The 18,908-nt window shown below is 40.8% G+C and overlaps 1 protein-coding gene across 2 annotated transcripts; it reads right to left on the bottom strand.

Moving 5' to 3' along the window:
- Positions 1 to 2,644: 2,644 nt before the first annotated feature.
- Positions 2,645 to 18,633, bottom strand: LOC148891551 (phospholipid phosphatase 3-like). 2 transcript variants are annotated; one of them, XM_089008234.1, is made up of 6 exons: positions 18,343 to 18,633; positions 11,863 to 12,017; positions 6,584 to 6,864; positions 6,453 to 6,510; positions 5,348 to 5,524; positions 2,645 to 4,317 (listed from the first exon to the last, which is right to left on the bottom strand). In XM_089008234.1, exons 1-6 carry the CDS (start codon positions 18,473 to 18,475, stop codon positions 4,189 to 4,191), a joined length of 933 nt encoding a protein of 310 aa, XP_088864360.1. In that variant the 5' UTR covers positions 18,476 to 18,633; the 3' UTR covers positions 2,645 to 4,188. The 2 variants fall into 2 exon arrangements, with proteins under 2 accessions (XP_088864360.1, XP_088864359.1); XM_089008233.1 differs by lacking the exon at positions 11,863 to 12,017 and adding an exon at positions 10,020 to 10,177.
- Positions 18,634 to 18,908: the final 275 nt, after the last annotated feature.

The following is an 18,908-nucleotide window of genomic DNA, read 5'->3' as shown; positions in this document are numbered from 1 at the left end:
AATTTATTCGGGAATTGAAAATATGACGTTGAGCGCCTTTCCCGAATTTGTTCGGGTTTTGTATTTTCTTACGAGGGGTGCTGATAAAGCGCTGGTTAGACATCTGGTAATGTTTTTCCCTTCCATGAGGGGGCAGCATTTGCCTTTTGTACAGCCATCCCCACTTGCACCTTATATAACTCCAGACCCATATAACTTAGGAATTAACATGTTTTTTTTCTGATGAAAGAAGAGTCTAAGGTTTCTAACGCTGTATTTAATGTTTATTTAATCCTAAAACTCAATATTCTGTGGGTCCTGGAATTTGGAAAATGACAAAAACCCTGGCACTGAAGTCTGGCAGTGAATGACTTGAATAGAACGGCATTATGTTGGAAATTCATCAACGTTTCACGAATTGAAACTTTGATAACATTTCCGTTCATTTCGGTGATTTTTGTTTTCATTCGCCAAAATGTTAAAATTGGCACATGAAAAAAATTGAACACGATTTTGAAAAAATGGACCTTCCATGGACACGACTGGTGTGATGTACTCAAGTATTGAAGTTGCCAATCCTGTAGCATGACGGATTAAAAAGAACCTGGAAAAGTGCCAAAGCTTGGCAGGGTTTAAGAGTAAAGCCTTCAATGCAAGCCAGCCGTCACAGCGGTGCTCTGTGAGGGAAGAAAACAAAGCCAGACCGGAGTTGTAATGAGGTCACCTATCAGAAAGGTCATCGGGTGGGTGCGCCCGCCCGCCCGACTTCCTCGCAGCATCTACCGAGTCGCACCAGCCATCCATCTGTCAGGAGAGAGAACAAATGACCCCGTAATGTGACATTAAAACCCCATGACGGGTCTCAAATTGACCCAAGGAGCAAATGAGCCAAGTGCTCAGCAGATTGAGTCATTTCATCGATCCAAAGTGAGCCATAGACAGTCTGATCCCCAAAAAATCCATAAACGATTCAAGTCCAATGACTTTGATTTGGTGAAATGGCAATAATTTAGGAATGACTCACAATGCATATTTGAGTGCTTATCAAAGTTTAGGAGAAAAGCACGCTGGAAAAAGAATCAGATTTAAAGTGTTGGGAACACAACAGCGCATGAAAAGGATCCTGTTTATAAGAGTTGGAAGCATTTAAGATCAAGGAAATCATTGATGCATGGTGAAAGGAAAATCGGGTGCAGCTGAATATGCAAAAAAAGCAAAAAACTGCACGGACCATCGACCGGTTAAAATCGACTTTGCGTGCAGCCAAGTTCACCGTCAATTACATCTGGAGATATCGTTGAAGGAAATCTTGCCACGGTGACGGCTGCCTGTTCAAAAGCAGTTCACCGGCATGTAAGGCTTGAGGTCCTTTACGGAACAATGTAAGGAATTTAAGAAATTAACTCGTTCACTGCCAGACAATTGAAAAATGTATCCACTCCAGCGCCAGGGTTTTTTTTGCAGAATATTGAGTTTTAGGACTACATAAACGTTCAATTCAGTGTAAGAAACCTTAGACTCTTCTTATATCAGAAAAAAAGTTAATTCCTAAATTATATGAATCTGGAGTTATCTGAGCTTGAAATGGGGGCGGCTGTACAAAATACAATACATACATATATAGTGCTTTAACAACAGCTGAAGCTGTATCAAAGTGCTAACATGGACAAAAGGCAAATACTGTCTTCTCGTAAAAGGGGAAAAAAAACATTGCCAGAGGTCTGACCAGCACTTTATCGGCGCAAGAAAAACCAAAACCCGAACAAATTCGGGAATGGCGCTCCACGTCACACTTTTCAATTCCAGAATAATTTCGGGAATTGCTGGGAATGAGTTGATTTAAGCCACCGTACTGCAGTTCTTAAAGTAGACTCTATTGTTTTATTTAAAAAAAAAGCTAATTCCTCAATTTTGGGGTTATCTGCGCTTGAAATGGGGGCGGCTGTACAAAATACAATGCAAATCATACATATTGATTTATACAGTGCTTTTACAACAGCTGAAGCTGGAACAAAGCACTAACATGGACAAAAGGCAAATGCTGCCCACTTGTGGAAGGGGAAAAAAACATTGCCAGAGGTCTAACCACACTTCAATTCCAGAATAAATTCGGGAATTTCAGGAAAGGAGTTGACGAAAAACGCAGAAAAAACTAAACGGCATATATGGTGCATCAGAAAAGTCACCAGGACTAGCATTTCATGCTAACATGCTATTTTGCCCGGATACAAGTCATCTTTCACCTTAAGTAGGTTAAACCGCAGCACGCCAAACGCATTTTTGCAGATTATTCGACTAATCAACAGTAATCTACTTCGGAGTAACATACAGAAAGCGATCTACCGGCTTGGCACGTCACATGAACGTGCAGGGTTCGAAAAGTCGGGTTATAACCTAAAGACGCGCATAGCGCAAATTGGCAAATCCTTGAGTCTAAGAAAACGTACACGGCTGCTCTGCCATTGCTATGCGGTTTATATTATTCCAGAAGGCCGTTGGGGATGAAGGTTTATCGTCTGGAATGTGCACTATTTCCCAACAGGAAGTCGAGCGTGGAAGTCAAGCATCGGACAACGCCCAGATCTCTCCATCACACTTCAAATTACTGGAAAAAAAAACAACTCTTATGGCATCTCGTGTTAGAAAATAACAAAAGCAGGTCGTCATTTTTGCGTATTTTATTCAAGACACGTTTACGAACAATATAAAAAAAATACTGTAAAGGCACTTTACACAAAAATATACTGAAGCCGTGACGTTTACCTCCTCAAGCAGCATGTCAAACATTTTTGGAACACAGGTGTAGACACACAAAAAAAACTGAAAAAAAGTCCCAGTGGGTGTTTCCACCACTGGCACACATTCACTTAGCGTATGGACCGTACAGACTGTTACATGTCTGATGCTGTTACGTTTCGGTCAGTGGTTCAGAGTATGATTTTTTGATACAAAAACAAACACAAACGATAATAATTGTAAAAAAAGAATGAATCCGGATTAAAAAAATAAATAAAAAGCCAATCCGATGATGAATCAGAAACTCATCTTGACTGTGGATTTTTTTTAATGCCAAATGCCGAAAAACCTTTTTCCGTATTTGTTATTGTTTCGTGGAATTTGTGCTTTGGTACCTAAGCATCGGCTATTTCAAGGTTTGGGTAAAATATTGTCAATCGCAAGGCATTTGTCGGCGATGCGCTATCATCGCTTGAGTTAGCGACCGTTTAGTAGGCGCGCGACGTGCTATGCTTGTTTTTTTGCAATGCTACGTCTCCGCGAGCAGGTGTTTCGTCTCTGGATCGACAGAGAGGTACATTGGCAGGATGTAAATGCAAAAAGACAAACAGGGAAGCATGTCCACCCAAATTTACACACACGCTTTGTCACACGGATACACACACACACATATGTGCACGCACATGTCTGGTACACGTAACAGACAGTCAATTCATAAAATGGCTCAGTGGGGGGGGGGGGGGGGTCATCCCAGCCAGCAGAATGAAGCCCACGTCTCGCTCGCATGCGCACACACGTTTCACAATACAACATGACATCAACAAAGATACAAAATGTTTACGAAGCTTTACAAAAGCTTCACTTTGGGGAAGGAGGGGGGGTCATTCAAGTGGTAACGGCCACTAATGAGTTGAGCTAAAATAGTGCGAGATATCAAAACATTCCTTTGCAGTTTGTATATTGGTGACAAATCAAAAAATAATAAAATAAAATAAAAGAAGGTAAAGCAACATCCTTCCTGAAGTCAAGGAATTTGTTTGAAAATTTAAATCAGCCCCACAATGAGTGAGTGAGTGAGTGAGTGAGTGAGTGAGTGAGTGAGTGAGTGAGTGAGTGAGTGGCATGATAATTGCCAGCACGCTGGATGCAGCGGTTTTTCCTCACCAGTACTTGTGGAACAGCCTTGACAGGGGAGGGGGAGGCCTGCGACTTGATGTCTTTCAGAAAGAACAAGGCTGATCCGTCCTCTCTCGCTCAAATTTCCGTTAAGAAAGGACATCAAGCTTGTTTTTAGTTTAGTTTTCATTTTGTCCTCTCCATCGGCAGACTTTTCACATCTCCGGGAAATCGTGGGAGATATCTTCAATGTCCGCTTCCTCCACACTGTTGGAGTTCATTCAGTCCCAGTTTGGTGAGGGAAGTGGGGGGAAGCGTCTGTCGTGGTGATGTATAAAATGGCCAGTTTGTTGGACGCTACGCCATGATGAGGTGATTACTCCTTTCTCTGATGTCCGCTGGAGGAACGAGATCTTTCTTCACGGGGGTCAAAGATAAGGCGCAACGTCTTCCTTTGCCCTTGAACAAATCGGATACAAAGAACACCTGGGGAGTGAAAGAATAAAGCCAATTATTTAGGTTTCGTCTTCATCGTTGTTCAGGTATTAGCTTCGGAATGCGGAATTAACATTTTTATGCTTCATGTTTCAAGAGGGATTAAATTAAAGTCAAAATACAGACAGCTGTGTTACCAAAAGCAATTTTACAGTTCAGGGACAAATTGTCAAATTTTCTCCCAAGAATCGATGACACTGCAAAAAATTAATATAGGACCATAAATAGATAAATAAATCTATATATATATATATATAATATATATATATATATATATATATATATATATATATATATATATATATATATATATATATATATACACACAGTAAAGTCTCGTTATATTGATATCGGATATATCGATAGTCCCGGTTATATCGATACTATTTCTATGCACGCACGGAGAAAATTACATGCAAACAGGGTCGGATATATCGATAGTCCCGGTTATATCGATATTTTTTCGGACTCCCTTGAATATCGATATAACGAGACTTTACTGTATATATATAGCATAAATGAACACAATAAAATAAACAAACACACAAAAGAAAATGAATACATAAGTAAATAATACATAAATAAATAAATAGAAAGACAAAGGCAAATAAATAGATAAAAAACAAATACCTAAACAAATAAACAAACACGCAAATAACAAAAAAATGAATAAATAAGTAAATGAATAATACATGAATAATAATAAATAAATAGAACGACAAAAAGGCAAATAAATAGATAAAAACAAATACATAAACAAATAAACAAACACACAAATGAATGAAAGCGAATAAATAGCTAGCGAGATAGATAGATAAATAGCTAGCTCAGTAGATAGGTAGCTTGCTCGGTAGATACGTAGGTAGCTAGCTCGCTAGATAAGCAGCTAGCTCGGTAGCCAGATAGCTAGCTTGATATCTCAATAGCTAGCTCGATAGCTTGATACATCGATGATTCTAGCCCTGAAGAAGAGCGGCGTTCCACGATACGGCTCAAAGTATAAGCTTGACCAGCTACTCACAATGCAGTAGGCCACCACGGCGCCCTGGATGAAACCAGCCAGGACATCGGTGGGGTGATGCTTGTGATCAGAGACACGGGACAGGCCGGTGTAGAAGGACATCATGATGAGGGTGAACTGGGTCAAGGGGCGCAGCAGCCGGGCTCCGTGCCAGGTGAAACGAGACTGCAGGTAAAACTGGTTGACAGGACAAAGTTGAAGAGTTTTTCGTTTCATGCGGTTTTAAAGGACAACCGACGCCTTTGGACAAGTTGTGTCCATAATTTGTAAAATCACTTCAAATGACTTCAACTGAGCCGATTTTACAAAGATTCCACGGCATACAGCTATATTTTACGTTTTAAGACTCGCGCTGAATATTCAGGAAGTCTTGTTTTTGAGTTGGTGACGATACCGAGCGTGACGTCACGTCAGGAACGCCCCTGACCGAGAAAGCGACACACAATGGATTTTGGGTACTTTGTTTGGTCTGAAAACTTCATGTTGATCCGTTTTGATGGCGAAATTAGAAGGAAAAGACATAAATAACGCGATGGTGAATCGTTGTGTGTTGCACCAAGACTACTATTTGATACTAGTTGACACAAATTCCCAGCAGACAAATCCGCCCATTTCCAACGGAGCTTGGATGCCATCTTGTGCATTTTCTGGGACGCTACATTGCAGTCCTGACGGCTCGAATTGATCCGGAAGGACTTCTTTAATCGATTGCAAACATTTATGCTTTCCTCTTCAGAACTATTTGAATCATATTCATAACTGGATGAGTAACAAGAAAGAATCTTCTCTGAATCTGAAGCCATTGTTTTGATTCTGGATCAAGGCAGTGTGTGACCAATAGTGATGTCACGAACAAGGGGGCGGGCCCTTCTGAAACTCGCAATTTGCGGGGTCATTTTGAAGTAGTTTTAGGACACTAAGTCATTTTTATTTGTGTTTTTCATTTGACTAAAAATATCAACCTGCGTGTTTTGGGTATTTTAGATGCTATAAAACGTTTTTCTGATGTCAGTTAGGAAACAAAAAGATGGTGTCGGTTGTCCTTGAAAGAATATGACATCGAGGAGGCCCGCGGTGGGATATACAATCGCAGGTTTTAACTCACCACGAGGTAAAGCATGGTGTACATGGAAAAGGAAGCGTGTCCGGAGAAGAAAGACTTCCTGGAGAGAAAAATAAATAAATTAATAAATGATCAATCAAAAAGATGGTGATTTTTGGCAATCAGGACGTTACCTGGCCTCCTGGACTTTGCTCTCGGGGCCCTGACACTGGTAGTCGGTGATGTAGCCCAGGGAGCAGTTGATAGCGCTAAGGTCGGGCTTGCACACGTCAAGAAAATGGGGGCGCAGGCGACCCACCGACACCTTAGCGATGTCGGTGAAGGACTGGCTGACGGCGCAGCCAAAGACAAACACGCCCACTTGCTTGTACAAGGCGGAAATGTACGGATTGCCCACGAATGACTTGGAGCCCTCGTTGAGGAAGTAGATCCGGTAGCTTTCTCCGATGACGATCTAATGAGACACGTCAATGTTTTCTTTTTTATTATTTGTGGTCATGGAGCACCCGAATTGCATCGCCATTATGGCAGCCTCTTTACTTTTTTTTACTTCTTTCCTGTCATACCGTTGGTGCCGTTAATTGGATATTTCATAACTTTTATAACTTTTGCTGCTGTGAAATGTAAATTTCTCCACTGCGAGACTAATAAAGGTAAATCCAATCCAATTTCTCTTTTGTGAGTGAAAAAAAGGTTTTCTTAGACTTTGTACCTTGTAAAAGTGAATCACTACATTCACACATGGGTGACCAAGGTCAGCCTAATATTCACTTCACTTCCCTTTTTTGTCATGCCCCCATTTTGCCCTCTTCCTAGCACATTGATGTTTCGCGCAAATATAAAAGTGCAATGATTTTTGAGCGAAATGCACATTTTTAACTCATTTGCTGCCATTCCTAAATTTATTCGGGAATTGAAAAGTGTCATTTATTGGCCTCTTTGTCTCCGTATTTATTTATTTATTTATTTATTTATTTGGTTTGTTTATATGTTTATGTATTTGTTTTTTATCTATTGATTTGCCTGTTTGTCTTTCTATTTATTCATTGATTATTTATTAACTTATTCATTTTCATGGAAAGAAAGAAAGAAAGAAAGAAAGAAAGAAAGAAAGAAAGAAAGAAAGAAAGAAAGAAAGAAAGAAAGAAAGAAAGAAAGAAAGAAGAGAGTCCAACATTTCTAACGCTGTATTGAATGTTTATGTAGTCCTAAAACTCTACATTCTGTGGGTCCTGCAATTTGAGTGACAATGACAAAAACCCTGGCTCTGGAGTGGACACATTTTTGCACATCGTCTGGCAGTGAATGAGTTAAGTACGCGGTAGGTGGTCGATTGCAGACTAGACTACTTGAACCGCATCCGCAGAGTAAGAGGCAGTTTCAGGGCATCTGTAATTATGGTTAATGCGATAGTTGTTCGGTAATTTTGTAATTTTTTTGACTCCCTATGCTAATATGCCAAAACGATTCTTCAACTTTTATGAGGTGGAATCATAAAGAACCACTTTTAGGATTCCTATAATAGTAAAACTCTTGAACTCTTCCATTTTGGAGTTCCACTGGAATTATACCAACGAAAATGTAACTGTATTTGGCTGTGAAGGTCATACATTTTTTTTTTTTTTTATTTGACGAAACAGGTTGGCCACAGGGGTGGGGTGGGGGGGTGCATATTTGTAGCATTTGAACGAGTGTAAATAAACCCTTGTCTGGGACTGATGATAGCCATGTTAGACTAGACGGACTGGGAGCTTGAGGATGAGGGTGCGGGGGGGAGGTAATTCACAAAGGCTGTTCCGTTCATGCTCTCGAAAGCCGATGCCGTTGTCTTTCAATCACACAAGTGAAACGTGCAGGGAGACTGTGTGATGTTATGGATGTGGGGGGGGGGGGTAAATCGTCAAAAGTGGAGAGGGGCAACAAATACAAACAAATGGGAGTAAGGAAGGAAGTCCAAGAAGGAATGGAGTGGGAGGGATACATGGGAGGGAGCGGAGAGAGCCACCGCTGCTTCTAATCATCAGAAATGCTGACGGCTCGTATTTTGGAGGGGAGACTCTGGCGAGCGCACATCGGGGGCCCTCCGATTGTTTTTCACGTGGCTCTCTCGTTGGGCAGAGAGCTCCGGTTTCACGAGGCACGTTGGAGTGTTTTTGTGTTAGTATCGAGGTTTCGTCCCGCATTCTTGGCGAGGGCGCATAACATGAGCCGAGGGAAAAGCCCTTTGGGAGAATTAATATTTCCACCGTTGAAGCCTTTAGAGCCGCGCAAAGGGAAAGAGCGACGGGATGACCTTTTTGAGTTAAGAACGTCTGCGATGTTGAAACCACGAAGACAATCGCCGGGGGCGGGGTGCTCATTTCGGTCTTATCTTAAAGGTCCTGAACTTCTCAAACAAAAACGGGGGGATTTTTTTCTTCTTCTTCGAAAAATGACATCCATACGTTTACGAAGGATGTGGCCTACTGCCATCTTTAGTGAAAGCAACAACTGACTTCCTGGTTGGGCCAACACAAAGGAAGGTCAGCGCACACTCGTCCGGAATGTTCCGATCAAAATTTACACCGCGTTTGGGGGGAAATAAGCAATTGGCAAGTTCGCCGGCTCAGTTGGGGTGTTTGTGGCAGTTCCAAACACCCCAACCCCAATTCCTGAACAACGATCGCATCAACGTAATTACGAATGATCTGGGAAGATGGCGTGATCCATTTCATATGGAAAGTAAAAATCAATGGGTGGGTGATCAGACTTGCTTTTTATTTACCTTGGTAAACCCTACGTGAGTTAAAAAGAAATTAATGTCGCGATTGACTTTAACTCATTAACTGCCAAATATTTGCAAAAATGTGTCTACTCCAGTGCCAGGGTTTTGGTCATTTTCACTCAAATTTCAGGACCCGCAGACTTTTAGGACGACATCAACATTCAATGCAGCATGAGAAACCTTAGACACACTTCTTTCATCAGAAAAAAAGGGTTAATTCCCAAGTTATATGGCTCTGGGGTTATTTGAGCTTGAAATTGGGGCGGATGTGCAAAATACAATACAATATATTATTACTCATTTATATAGCGCTTTAACAACAGCTGAAGCTGGAACAAAGGGCTAACATGGACAAAAGGGAAATGCTGCCCTCTCGTGGAAGGGGCTGAGGTCTAACCAACGCTTTATCGACACCCCCGACAAGAAAAACCAAAACCCGAACAAATACGGGAATGGCGCTCCACGGCATGCTTTTCAATTCTCGAATGCATTCGGGAATGGCAGTTAATTAGATAACAAGGTTGAAAGAATAAGAAAAGTTTTTTTCGTTTCACAACAGACAAATGTCCAATGAATGGCAGCAACGTTAAGACAGGAAGGAAGTAAACCGTGACGTAAACCGGAAATATTTGGTTTTCAAGTGCCACTGCGTCACATGTTTTCAGATAAAAGCATTTTCAACATCAAGACAACTTCATACACAGAACAGAAATGCAATAACAAGAAACAATGTTAAAAATGTCAGTAGGTGCTGCTAGTAATAGTGAGGGTGGCCGAGAGATGACGGTGATAATGGCATTAGTGAGTGAGGGTGGGGGGTGGGGTAAGGGTTGGGGGGGACTTACAGAGAGGATGGTGATAAGAATGCCAGCGGCGCTAAGCACACCATCGCTAATGGTGTCTCCATTTTTGGCCGGGTACTTGATGGACTCGTCATGGCAGTAAAACCCTCGGCGGTAAGGCTGAACAGCGCTGGTCTCAATGACCAAGAAAGGCAGGCCGGCTATGGTGAAGATGCGGTGAGTGGCACATCGAGAAAGCAAGGTGGGGGGAGGGGTCAAAAGGGATTGGTGAAAGTGGGGATGGGGGGGGGGAGATGGAGGAGCTGGGTTAATAATATGCACATTGGAAAGGTCATAGGTGCGAGCGGGAGGCACCGAAAAAAACGCATCTGGACTAACTCAGACCATTTTTTGGCTCATCTCTGTTGGGTGGGATTAGAAATGTGGCTTTTGAGCGGGACACCAAACTTTATTTTTTGCTTATTGTTATTATTGTTGTGTTTGATTGTAAAACAGCGACAGCCAATTTGCTACCTGTGTGATGTTTACATGTTTGCCCCGTGCCTGTGTGGGATTTCTCCAGGTTTCCGGTTTCCTCCCCCATAATAGGGATACACAAAAAAGGAAGAAAAAAAAAAGAAAAGAGAAATACAAAAATAAATAAATAAATACAAAATAAATGGGCATATAAATAAATAAATAAATAAATAAATAAACACACACAAAAATCAACTGAATAAATGGATAAATAAATAATAAACTGGCATATAAATTAATGAATGAATAAATAAACAGAAATAGATAAATGGAAAAATATCAAATAAATAAACAATTAAATAAATAAATGTGCATATAAATAAATTAGTAAAAAATAATCAAATAAATAAACAGAGAATATATAAATAAATAATTACATTAATAAATGGATAAATAAATAAACAGAAATAGATATAGATAAATAGATATAGATATAATAGAAATACATAAATGACAAAATATCAAAAAAAAAAAAATAAATAAATAAATGGGCATATAAATACATAAATTATCAAATAAATAAACAGAGAAATACATAAATAAATAATCACATACATAAATGGATAAATCAAAAATAAATGGCCATATCAATAAATAAAATCATAAAAATAAATAAACACTCATACATAAATAAATAATCAACTAAATAAATGGATAAATAAAAAATAAATGGCCATATAAATAAAAAAAGAGAGACATACAGAAATAAATACAGTAAAGTCTCGTTATATCGATATTCTCGGGAGTCCGAAAAAATATCGATATAACCGGACTATCGATATATCCGATCCTGCGCGCATGTAATTTTCTCCTTCCGTTCATAGAAATAGTATCGTAGTAAGCGGTACTATCGATATAACCGATATCGATATAACGAGACTTTACTGTAATCAAATAGATAAAAAAATAAATAAAAATAGACTGGCATATAAATAAATGAATACATACATAAACAGAAATGCATACATATGTAATCAAATATATAAATGCATGAATGAAAAATAAACAGGTATATGAATAAATAAATAAATAAATGTAGAAATACATAAATTATTAAATAAATGAATGGCTAAATCAAAAATAAACAGGCATATCAATAAATTACAAAAATAAATAGAGAAATATAGAAATAAATAATGAAATAAACACAAAACAAACTGTGAAATAAATAAATACCCCAAAAAATATTTGTCACACTTGAATAGGGAAGCAATCGTGTCTGTGTCAGTAAGATCATCCACCACAAAACCAAGCACAGTTTTGATCAAGTGTGACTGAGTGGGCCTAGACGAGCCAACTTTTGAACTGAGCGTATCCCGATGCGTGTTCTCCTGTTCCCCCTTCCCCGCCGCACCACAACACAACTTACTGAGACCACAGGCACAGTAACCCCCACCGCCGTGAGCACTGTGTTGGACACTGTGCTGCTCTTATAGGGAAGACCGATGCCGTTGTCATCGCAGTAGAATCCCCTCTGGTAAGGCGGCAAGGGTGATTTGTGCAAAAACACAGCGACAAGCATCACTGCGTAGTTGGACAAAACAACATAAGGTGTGGGACAGTTTCATCAGTACATCGTTAAAATGCGGACGGTGTAGAGAAGCGGTATGAAGAACACCCGAAGGGGGGATAAAAAATTATGGATGGTCGGAGATCCCATTTTGAAAATTGATTGCGTCGGATAAAGGGAATCAACCATGGTGCAGCTGAACTTGGGCTGACACCCAGTTACACACACGCAAAAATACAGACGCCCTCCAATTTACGAACATTCGAGTTACGAATAAGTGGACATACCAACATTTTTGCCGGTACAATATGGCGAAAGATGTTCGGACAGAGATGCTGGAAGTTAGATTTTGTATTGCACGCCATTTTTTCCGGCCGAACTCACTTCCAATTGGCTGCATACTGTGCTCCACGCATGTACACAGACAGATTTGAGGTTTCAAGGGCTGGATGTTTACGCGACGGACACCAAGGCTGACCAAAGGAAATGAGTCCAAGATGGCGCCCGAGTAGACAGCCGTAAGCAAGTGCTCTCATGACCCTTGCTTTTTGTTGTTGTTTTTGTCTTGTTTTGTGTTTTCTTTTGTCACTTTGTGTTGTTGTGCGTCGTGTGGAATGGATACGGAGTGTTTTTCAGCATTTTTGACCACAACATTCATCAAGGAGGGGACTGTGCTGAGCGGTTGCGCCTTTTCGGCAGCATGAATATGCCAGTACTGTTTTTGATTTTGGACTAATGTCTGTGCCATTCGACTGTCATCGCTGGACACCACAGGGGCCATGTGCTTTTTTGCACCTGTAATGGGCAGCATCTTCGCAGCCCCGCTTTGTTCAGTGGAAAGGTCGGTGCTGTTGGACAGTCTGTGGCTGAATGGATGCATGGCTTGAGCAGCCCGCGAGAAGAAGAAAGGAGCGAGCGCCGATGTTTATGTGGAACTGTTGCGGCTTGGAATTGAAACGGATTTATGTGGGACAGGAAATGTGAGACAATCTCTTTTGGTCAATGGATGCTACAGCTGCGTGTTTGCTTTCAACATTTAGCTTGTAGTCGACGTGCACATTCCACCATGATGTCCCTGATCCACTGGTGGAAAGACGCTTTGATCCTCTCCTCTTTCATCTCGAACTGCTTCATGTAACAAATAGGGTACAGAAAGTGCTTAAGAATGAGTGAATCTCTATGTCTTTGTGTTGTCATATTGTCTTTGTGCTGCCATATTTGTTACTTAGTTTTATTTTTTGTTCTTTTGACTTCAAGACGGCGCCGCGAGAGTGGCAGCTCATGTATTTTGTTTCTCTACTTTCATTCCTTTCATCACTTTGGTGCTGTGAAATGTAAATTTCTACACTCCGAGACTAATAAAGGCAAATCCAATCCAATCCAAAGTATGCGGGCGGGGAAAAAAATCCCTCTTCCCAGTTGATGCTCCAGGAGGACGTGATGCATAACAAAAACTAATGGTTGCTGGCACGTAATTCCAGCAGCTTTAGTAATGGCTTACTGAAGACCCAAGGACATATGTTGTCGTACTACAGTAGGTGTGAATTTATTTTACGACTGTCACAGCATCTGTGTTTTATACTTCCTCGTTCAGTGTTTGACTTCAACATACATTCCATACAAAATATAGCACTGAAGCAACTTACGAACAAATTCACCTTCCGAACGACCGCTTGGAACATATCTCATTCATAAGGTGGGGAGCGTCTGTAGTAATACCGTATTTTCCATATAAGGCGCACCGGACTATAAGGCGCACTTTCAATGAATTAAAAAAGTAAATATAAATATAGAAATATATAATATAGAAATATATAAAGGTTGGCCAAATATAAGGTGCACCACATTATAAGGCGCTACTGTAGAGGCTGGGGTTCCTCTTATAAGGGGAAATGGAGCCAGTGGCTGCTGACTGTAGTTGCAAGATCTGTTGTGGCTCAATATATAAGGCGCAGGGTCATCTTTGGAAGAAAATTAAGGCTTTTGGGCGTGACTTAAACACAGGAAAATACAGTCATTAAAAAAAATAAAAAAAGAGAGACCCCCGACTCCCCCTGGTCATTAACCAAAGAAAAAAACCACCTCTTTCCTCTCCTGCTCTTGAAAACGTCCACTTTAAGGACTCCCGTGGAGTGTCTGCTCCATTTGCTATCTTTTGCGAGCTTAAGTGGCCAAGCGATATCTCAATTATCGGGTGACAACAAACAGAGCACTTGGGAATTGGACGGCAACCCACCCCCATGCCCCAATCCCCTTCCCACCTTCAAGTTAGCAAAAAGCAGCAATGGCGCACACACACAGACGCATACACTTGGTCGACCGGCCTTTGAATATCCAGCTGGCTTGCGTATTGAGTTACAAAACGGCCCGATGGGAACCGCGCACCGCCGGCCTTCCCTTCCCATTCATCCAGATTTATACGATTAACGTTTTTTTGTTTACGTTCACATTCCACAAACAAATTGAACAAGAACCTTCAACCATTCACAACCGAGTCGACTTGCGCTGTGGAACAACAAGAACTGTACAAATATACACGGGTTACTCCACCTTAGATGTTTCATCCCATTGCAAGCAAATATGATCTGTTTTCGCGACCGCTCAACCTCATCGGTCTCCATTGAGGTCCAGACAGATAAAAGAAATGAAGCTCCACAGTCTAAAATACTGTCCCGGGGGAGTTTAAGAGATGGATGATGTCATGGGATGTCATCAAAGGCTTTTAAAAAAGGGGGTTAAGCTCTAGAAACCCAATCGCACCAAGACCAGACACTCATCTGGGGATTTTTCTCAACCCTACAAACGCTGCGTCTAAACAGAGCAACATCAGCAACTTGGGATTCCCCCCCAACCCTCCTTCCCACTCCTAAAAATCAAGGGTGAGAGGGTTTCTAGTTGGTGGGCTGTCCTCATGTTGCCAGGAACAACAAGAGTCAGCGAGCAGGTTTTTTGCATTAGCGCAGACAAGCCAAATAAACCCACGTTGGGGCTGGTTTACTCTGAAAATTCAGTGTCATTTCAATTATTTTCTTGCCAACGTCGATTTGGATGGAAATACATCAAACGAAAGAGAGTACATATTCTCGTAAAAATATGGACACTATTCCTCACACTGTTCCTGTTTGTCCTGTGCGCTTTTACGTACATATTTTGCATGATTGGCCAAAATACCAAGAGGTGTAACTATTAAAATAAACAGACACACTTTTTCCATGCTAAGGGATTCCTCACTGTCTGGAGCTGAAATGTGTACATGTCTGAGGCAGTTTGTGGCAGACTCGCACACGGAGAATTTTTACTCTGTGTAGCCCACACAACCTGCTCCCTGTCTGTCCAACACTGCAAATTACGTAGCGCCCAGTTCCTCTGTGCCACAGGAAAAACCAGATTTATTTGCATTCAATTGACATTGTGTATCGTCTTTCTCCATTGAGATGCAAGTAGGTGTATTTTCTAACACCTTTTCCAATTCTTAATTCTAAATGCTGGTGGTTTGATCAAATCAACCCTATCATTCCTATGTAAGAAAACAAAACAGTTTTCTTGGATGCTGACGACTCGACATGATCTCAAATGCGTATGCGCATGTGGAACTGTCGTGGCTTAGAATTGAAGCGGATTTATGTGGGACAGGAGATATGAGACAATCTCTTTCGTCTCTGCGTGTTTGCTTTCAACATTTAGCTTGTAGTCGACGTGCACATTCCACCATGATGTCCACCACTGGTGAGGAGACGCTTTGATCCTCTCCTCTTTCATCTGGAACAGCTTCGTGTAACAAAGGGGGTACAAGAAAGTGCTTAAGAATGAGTGACTCTCTGTGTATTTGTGTTGTCATGTTATTTATTATTTAGTTTTTTTTGTTCTTTTGACTTCAAGATGGCACCGCGAGAGTGGCTGCCTTTCCAGAAGGTCCTGTATTTTGTTTTTCTACTTTAATTCCTTTCATAACTTTGCTGAAATGTAAATTTATCCACTGCAAGACTAATAAAGGCAAATCCAATCCAATTCACTATTGACAACAATGGAAACGTCATTAATCCGTCCCAGAATTAATGGTATTTTTTTTAAACATTGGAAAAATAGGGATGTTGCCACTGAGAGTCAATCCGACCGATGCCATTATAGGCATCGGTCGGATCACCCTGTGTATAAAAATGTTCTCGTTGGGGAGTGGCATATTTGTGCCCACGTCAAAGTCAAAGTCAAAATTCAAAGTCAGCTTTATTGTCAAATATGCTAATATGCATGACATACAGCACAGATGAAATTACTGTCCTGTCGGACCCAGCATGCAAGGCACTTATAATTACTGCAACAAACATAAACATGAAAACGGCAATTTGCCGGGAGAGGGGAGCCGCTGCGTGTTCACGCGCCGCCATCTTGGGAAAAAAATTTGAAAAAATAACAAATATGACAACACAAAGACACAGAGTCATTCATTCTTCAGGACTTGCTGTACCCTCTTTGTGATGACATGAATCAGTTCTCGTTGAAAGAGGAGAGGATCAAAGCATCCATGTCAGCAGTGGATCAGGGACGTCATGGTGGAATTTGTACGTCTACTACAAGCTAAATGTTGAAAGCAAACACGAAGCTGTAGCATCCATTGACGAAAAGAGATTGTCTCACATCTCCTGTCCCACATAAATCCGCTTCAAACGTGTTTCTCTATGATTACAAATAATGTATTTTAAGAAAATACGGCTCGACAGGTTACTGCCTTTACATATAATTTATTTTTACCGGTCATGCACGACACATTATCATCGACGTTGATGAATTGACATGGATGTCATTATTTCATATGCCTATATACAGTTCATTAAAAAGAGAAAGTAAAAAAATGTCATTGTCTTCCAGATTTAGCGGAACATTTTTTGGGAAATAAATGTCATATTTACAAAAAGTCAGCAAGGTCAAATCACATGAGGGGAAACTTCTTTGTAATATAAAATAAAGAATACATCTCAACTGATGGGCGGTACGCTTTCAGTTCAGAGATCCTTGAACTCCAATCAGAGTATGAGATTTGAAGAAGAGGTGATTACTAGTTCTGGCCCACTATTTCCTCCTTGTGGTTGCGGCCCTTTAAACCACATGTCTCACCAGAGAAACAGCTGGATTGTTGACAACCTCTCTGTGGGAAGGTACGCTCACTGCACAAATGATGGGGATTTACGCTCCCCGGAGACAGACCAAGATTGTTTGTGCTGCAAATCTATCACAGTATTGTTTTAACCAAAGCTGCACAGTGGTTTTCCCAAGCAAGTTCATCACCACTGTTATCCTATTGTTGAATATGTTGCCCCCTGGACCAAAAAAGGCACATTCTACAGCTGAGGTATTCAACTGGTATCAATGTGTACATTACAAATGTACACGGTTTCTTTTTAAAAGCAGCCCACTACCATCGGTTTGAAAATCACAGCTATGCGGAACATTAATTTCAGAACATGTGGTGAGGCGAGGTCAGAAATTAAACGAGTAAAAATAGATAGTGTAGGCCGCGAGGAGACACACACCTTTATGAGGACTGTAGAGTCAACATAAGTGTTTTGGCCACAATGACAACCTTAAGTGTGTGTTTTCAGCTGGTTGAGATCATAGAACCGGTGCAAAAGAAACATTCCTGCCAACAGACACACATACACATATACACCTACACGCATATATATACACACGCGCGCGCGCCATTTCCCTTCATTACTGCACACCAAGACATATAATGCCAGATGTGCACATCAAGAGAATTCCAGCCGTGAGGAATGCAAGACATTCTGGAAACTACCCAGAGTAAAAACCGAGGTCCGGTAAAAGAAATGTAACTAGCGCCACTAATTAGCGTTTCACCATGGCACTTTCGTCATATATTGGGGTAGTGGATACAGTGATACCAATACCAATAAAAAAAACAATACAAATGTATATCAATGTTTAAAAGGCAATTGCTTTATCAAATTAATATTACTTAACGAGGTTGAAAAAAATACTCATAAAATATAAATTTCAAATTTCGGCGGTGCACGTTAAATTTGTGGATCGGCAGTTAACAAACTGTGGTTACCGGCTACTGCCTGCGACTGAAATGAAAACGTTATTTCAACGTAACAGCCCTTTTGTAGAATTAGACGAAATAAAATGGATTTAACAATAACACTAGAATTATTAAACCACTGACTGCTACAGGGCATCAGTCATCGGTTGCAGTTAAAAAACAGGTCTCACAACTTCGCGGTTAGAAACTCCAAGCGTTCCGTTGAGAATTAATTGAGCAACAGCGTTTCTTCAGATGAAAGACATTTCAAACATAATACAGATGCTGTTCGGTTTTACCTAAAAATAGGCAGAAGAGGTCCACTCCGACCAGTAACTTTCGTCTGCTGTGGTCTTTGCAGTTGCTTAGAGAAGTTCCGCCGTTCTTCGTCTCGGCTGCCATACTTTTCTCATAAATCAAGCAGCGTTGCATTTAAAAACTCGTTTCGTTTCGCAAAGCAATGGGAATGCACTTTGTCGTATTGTTATTTTTGTCTCCTGAAGGGGAATAGTCTTATGCCTAACACGTTGGCGCTAGCGTTCGAAGCTCTCTGGTCGCCTCCGCCGGGTACTGAATCATCCTTGGCTTGTTCGGAGAAGCAGCGAGTCTTGCAAAGTGAACTGCCCATCGAGGGAAAAGAGCCACTCCTACAGGCCCTCCCATATTCATTAATACATAAGGGTCCCCGCCCCAGGGGGGAATCCAGAAGAGCCTCTCTCATAAATGATTCCATACTTCTTATACCCAAAAGTTTCAGTTTAAATGTGTTCTGAGAGAAAAACAAAAGTGATGGTTGTCCTGATCTGTCAAATGATTTTAATATGTAAACCTCTAAAGTTTAGAGGTTTCACCGACTGTACATAAA

This window comes from Hippocampus bargibanti, linkage group LG11, assembly GCF_051943395.1.
Source record: "Hippocampus bargibanti isolate YZ-2025 linkage group LG11, ASM5194339v1, whole genome shotgun sequence".
Classification (NCBI taxonomy): Eukaryota; Metazoa; Chordata; class Actinopteri; order Syngnathiformes; family Syngnathidae; genus Hippocampus; species Hippocampus bargibanti.
The sequence above is the reverse complement of the archived record's forward strand: the minus strand, read 5'-3'. Positions and strand labels throughout refer to the sequence as shown.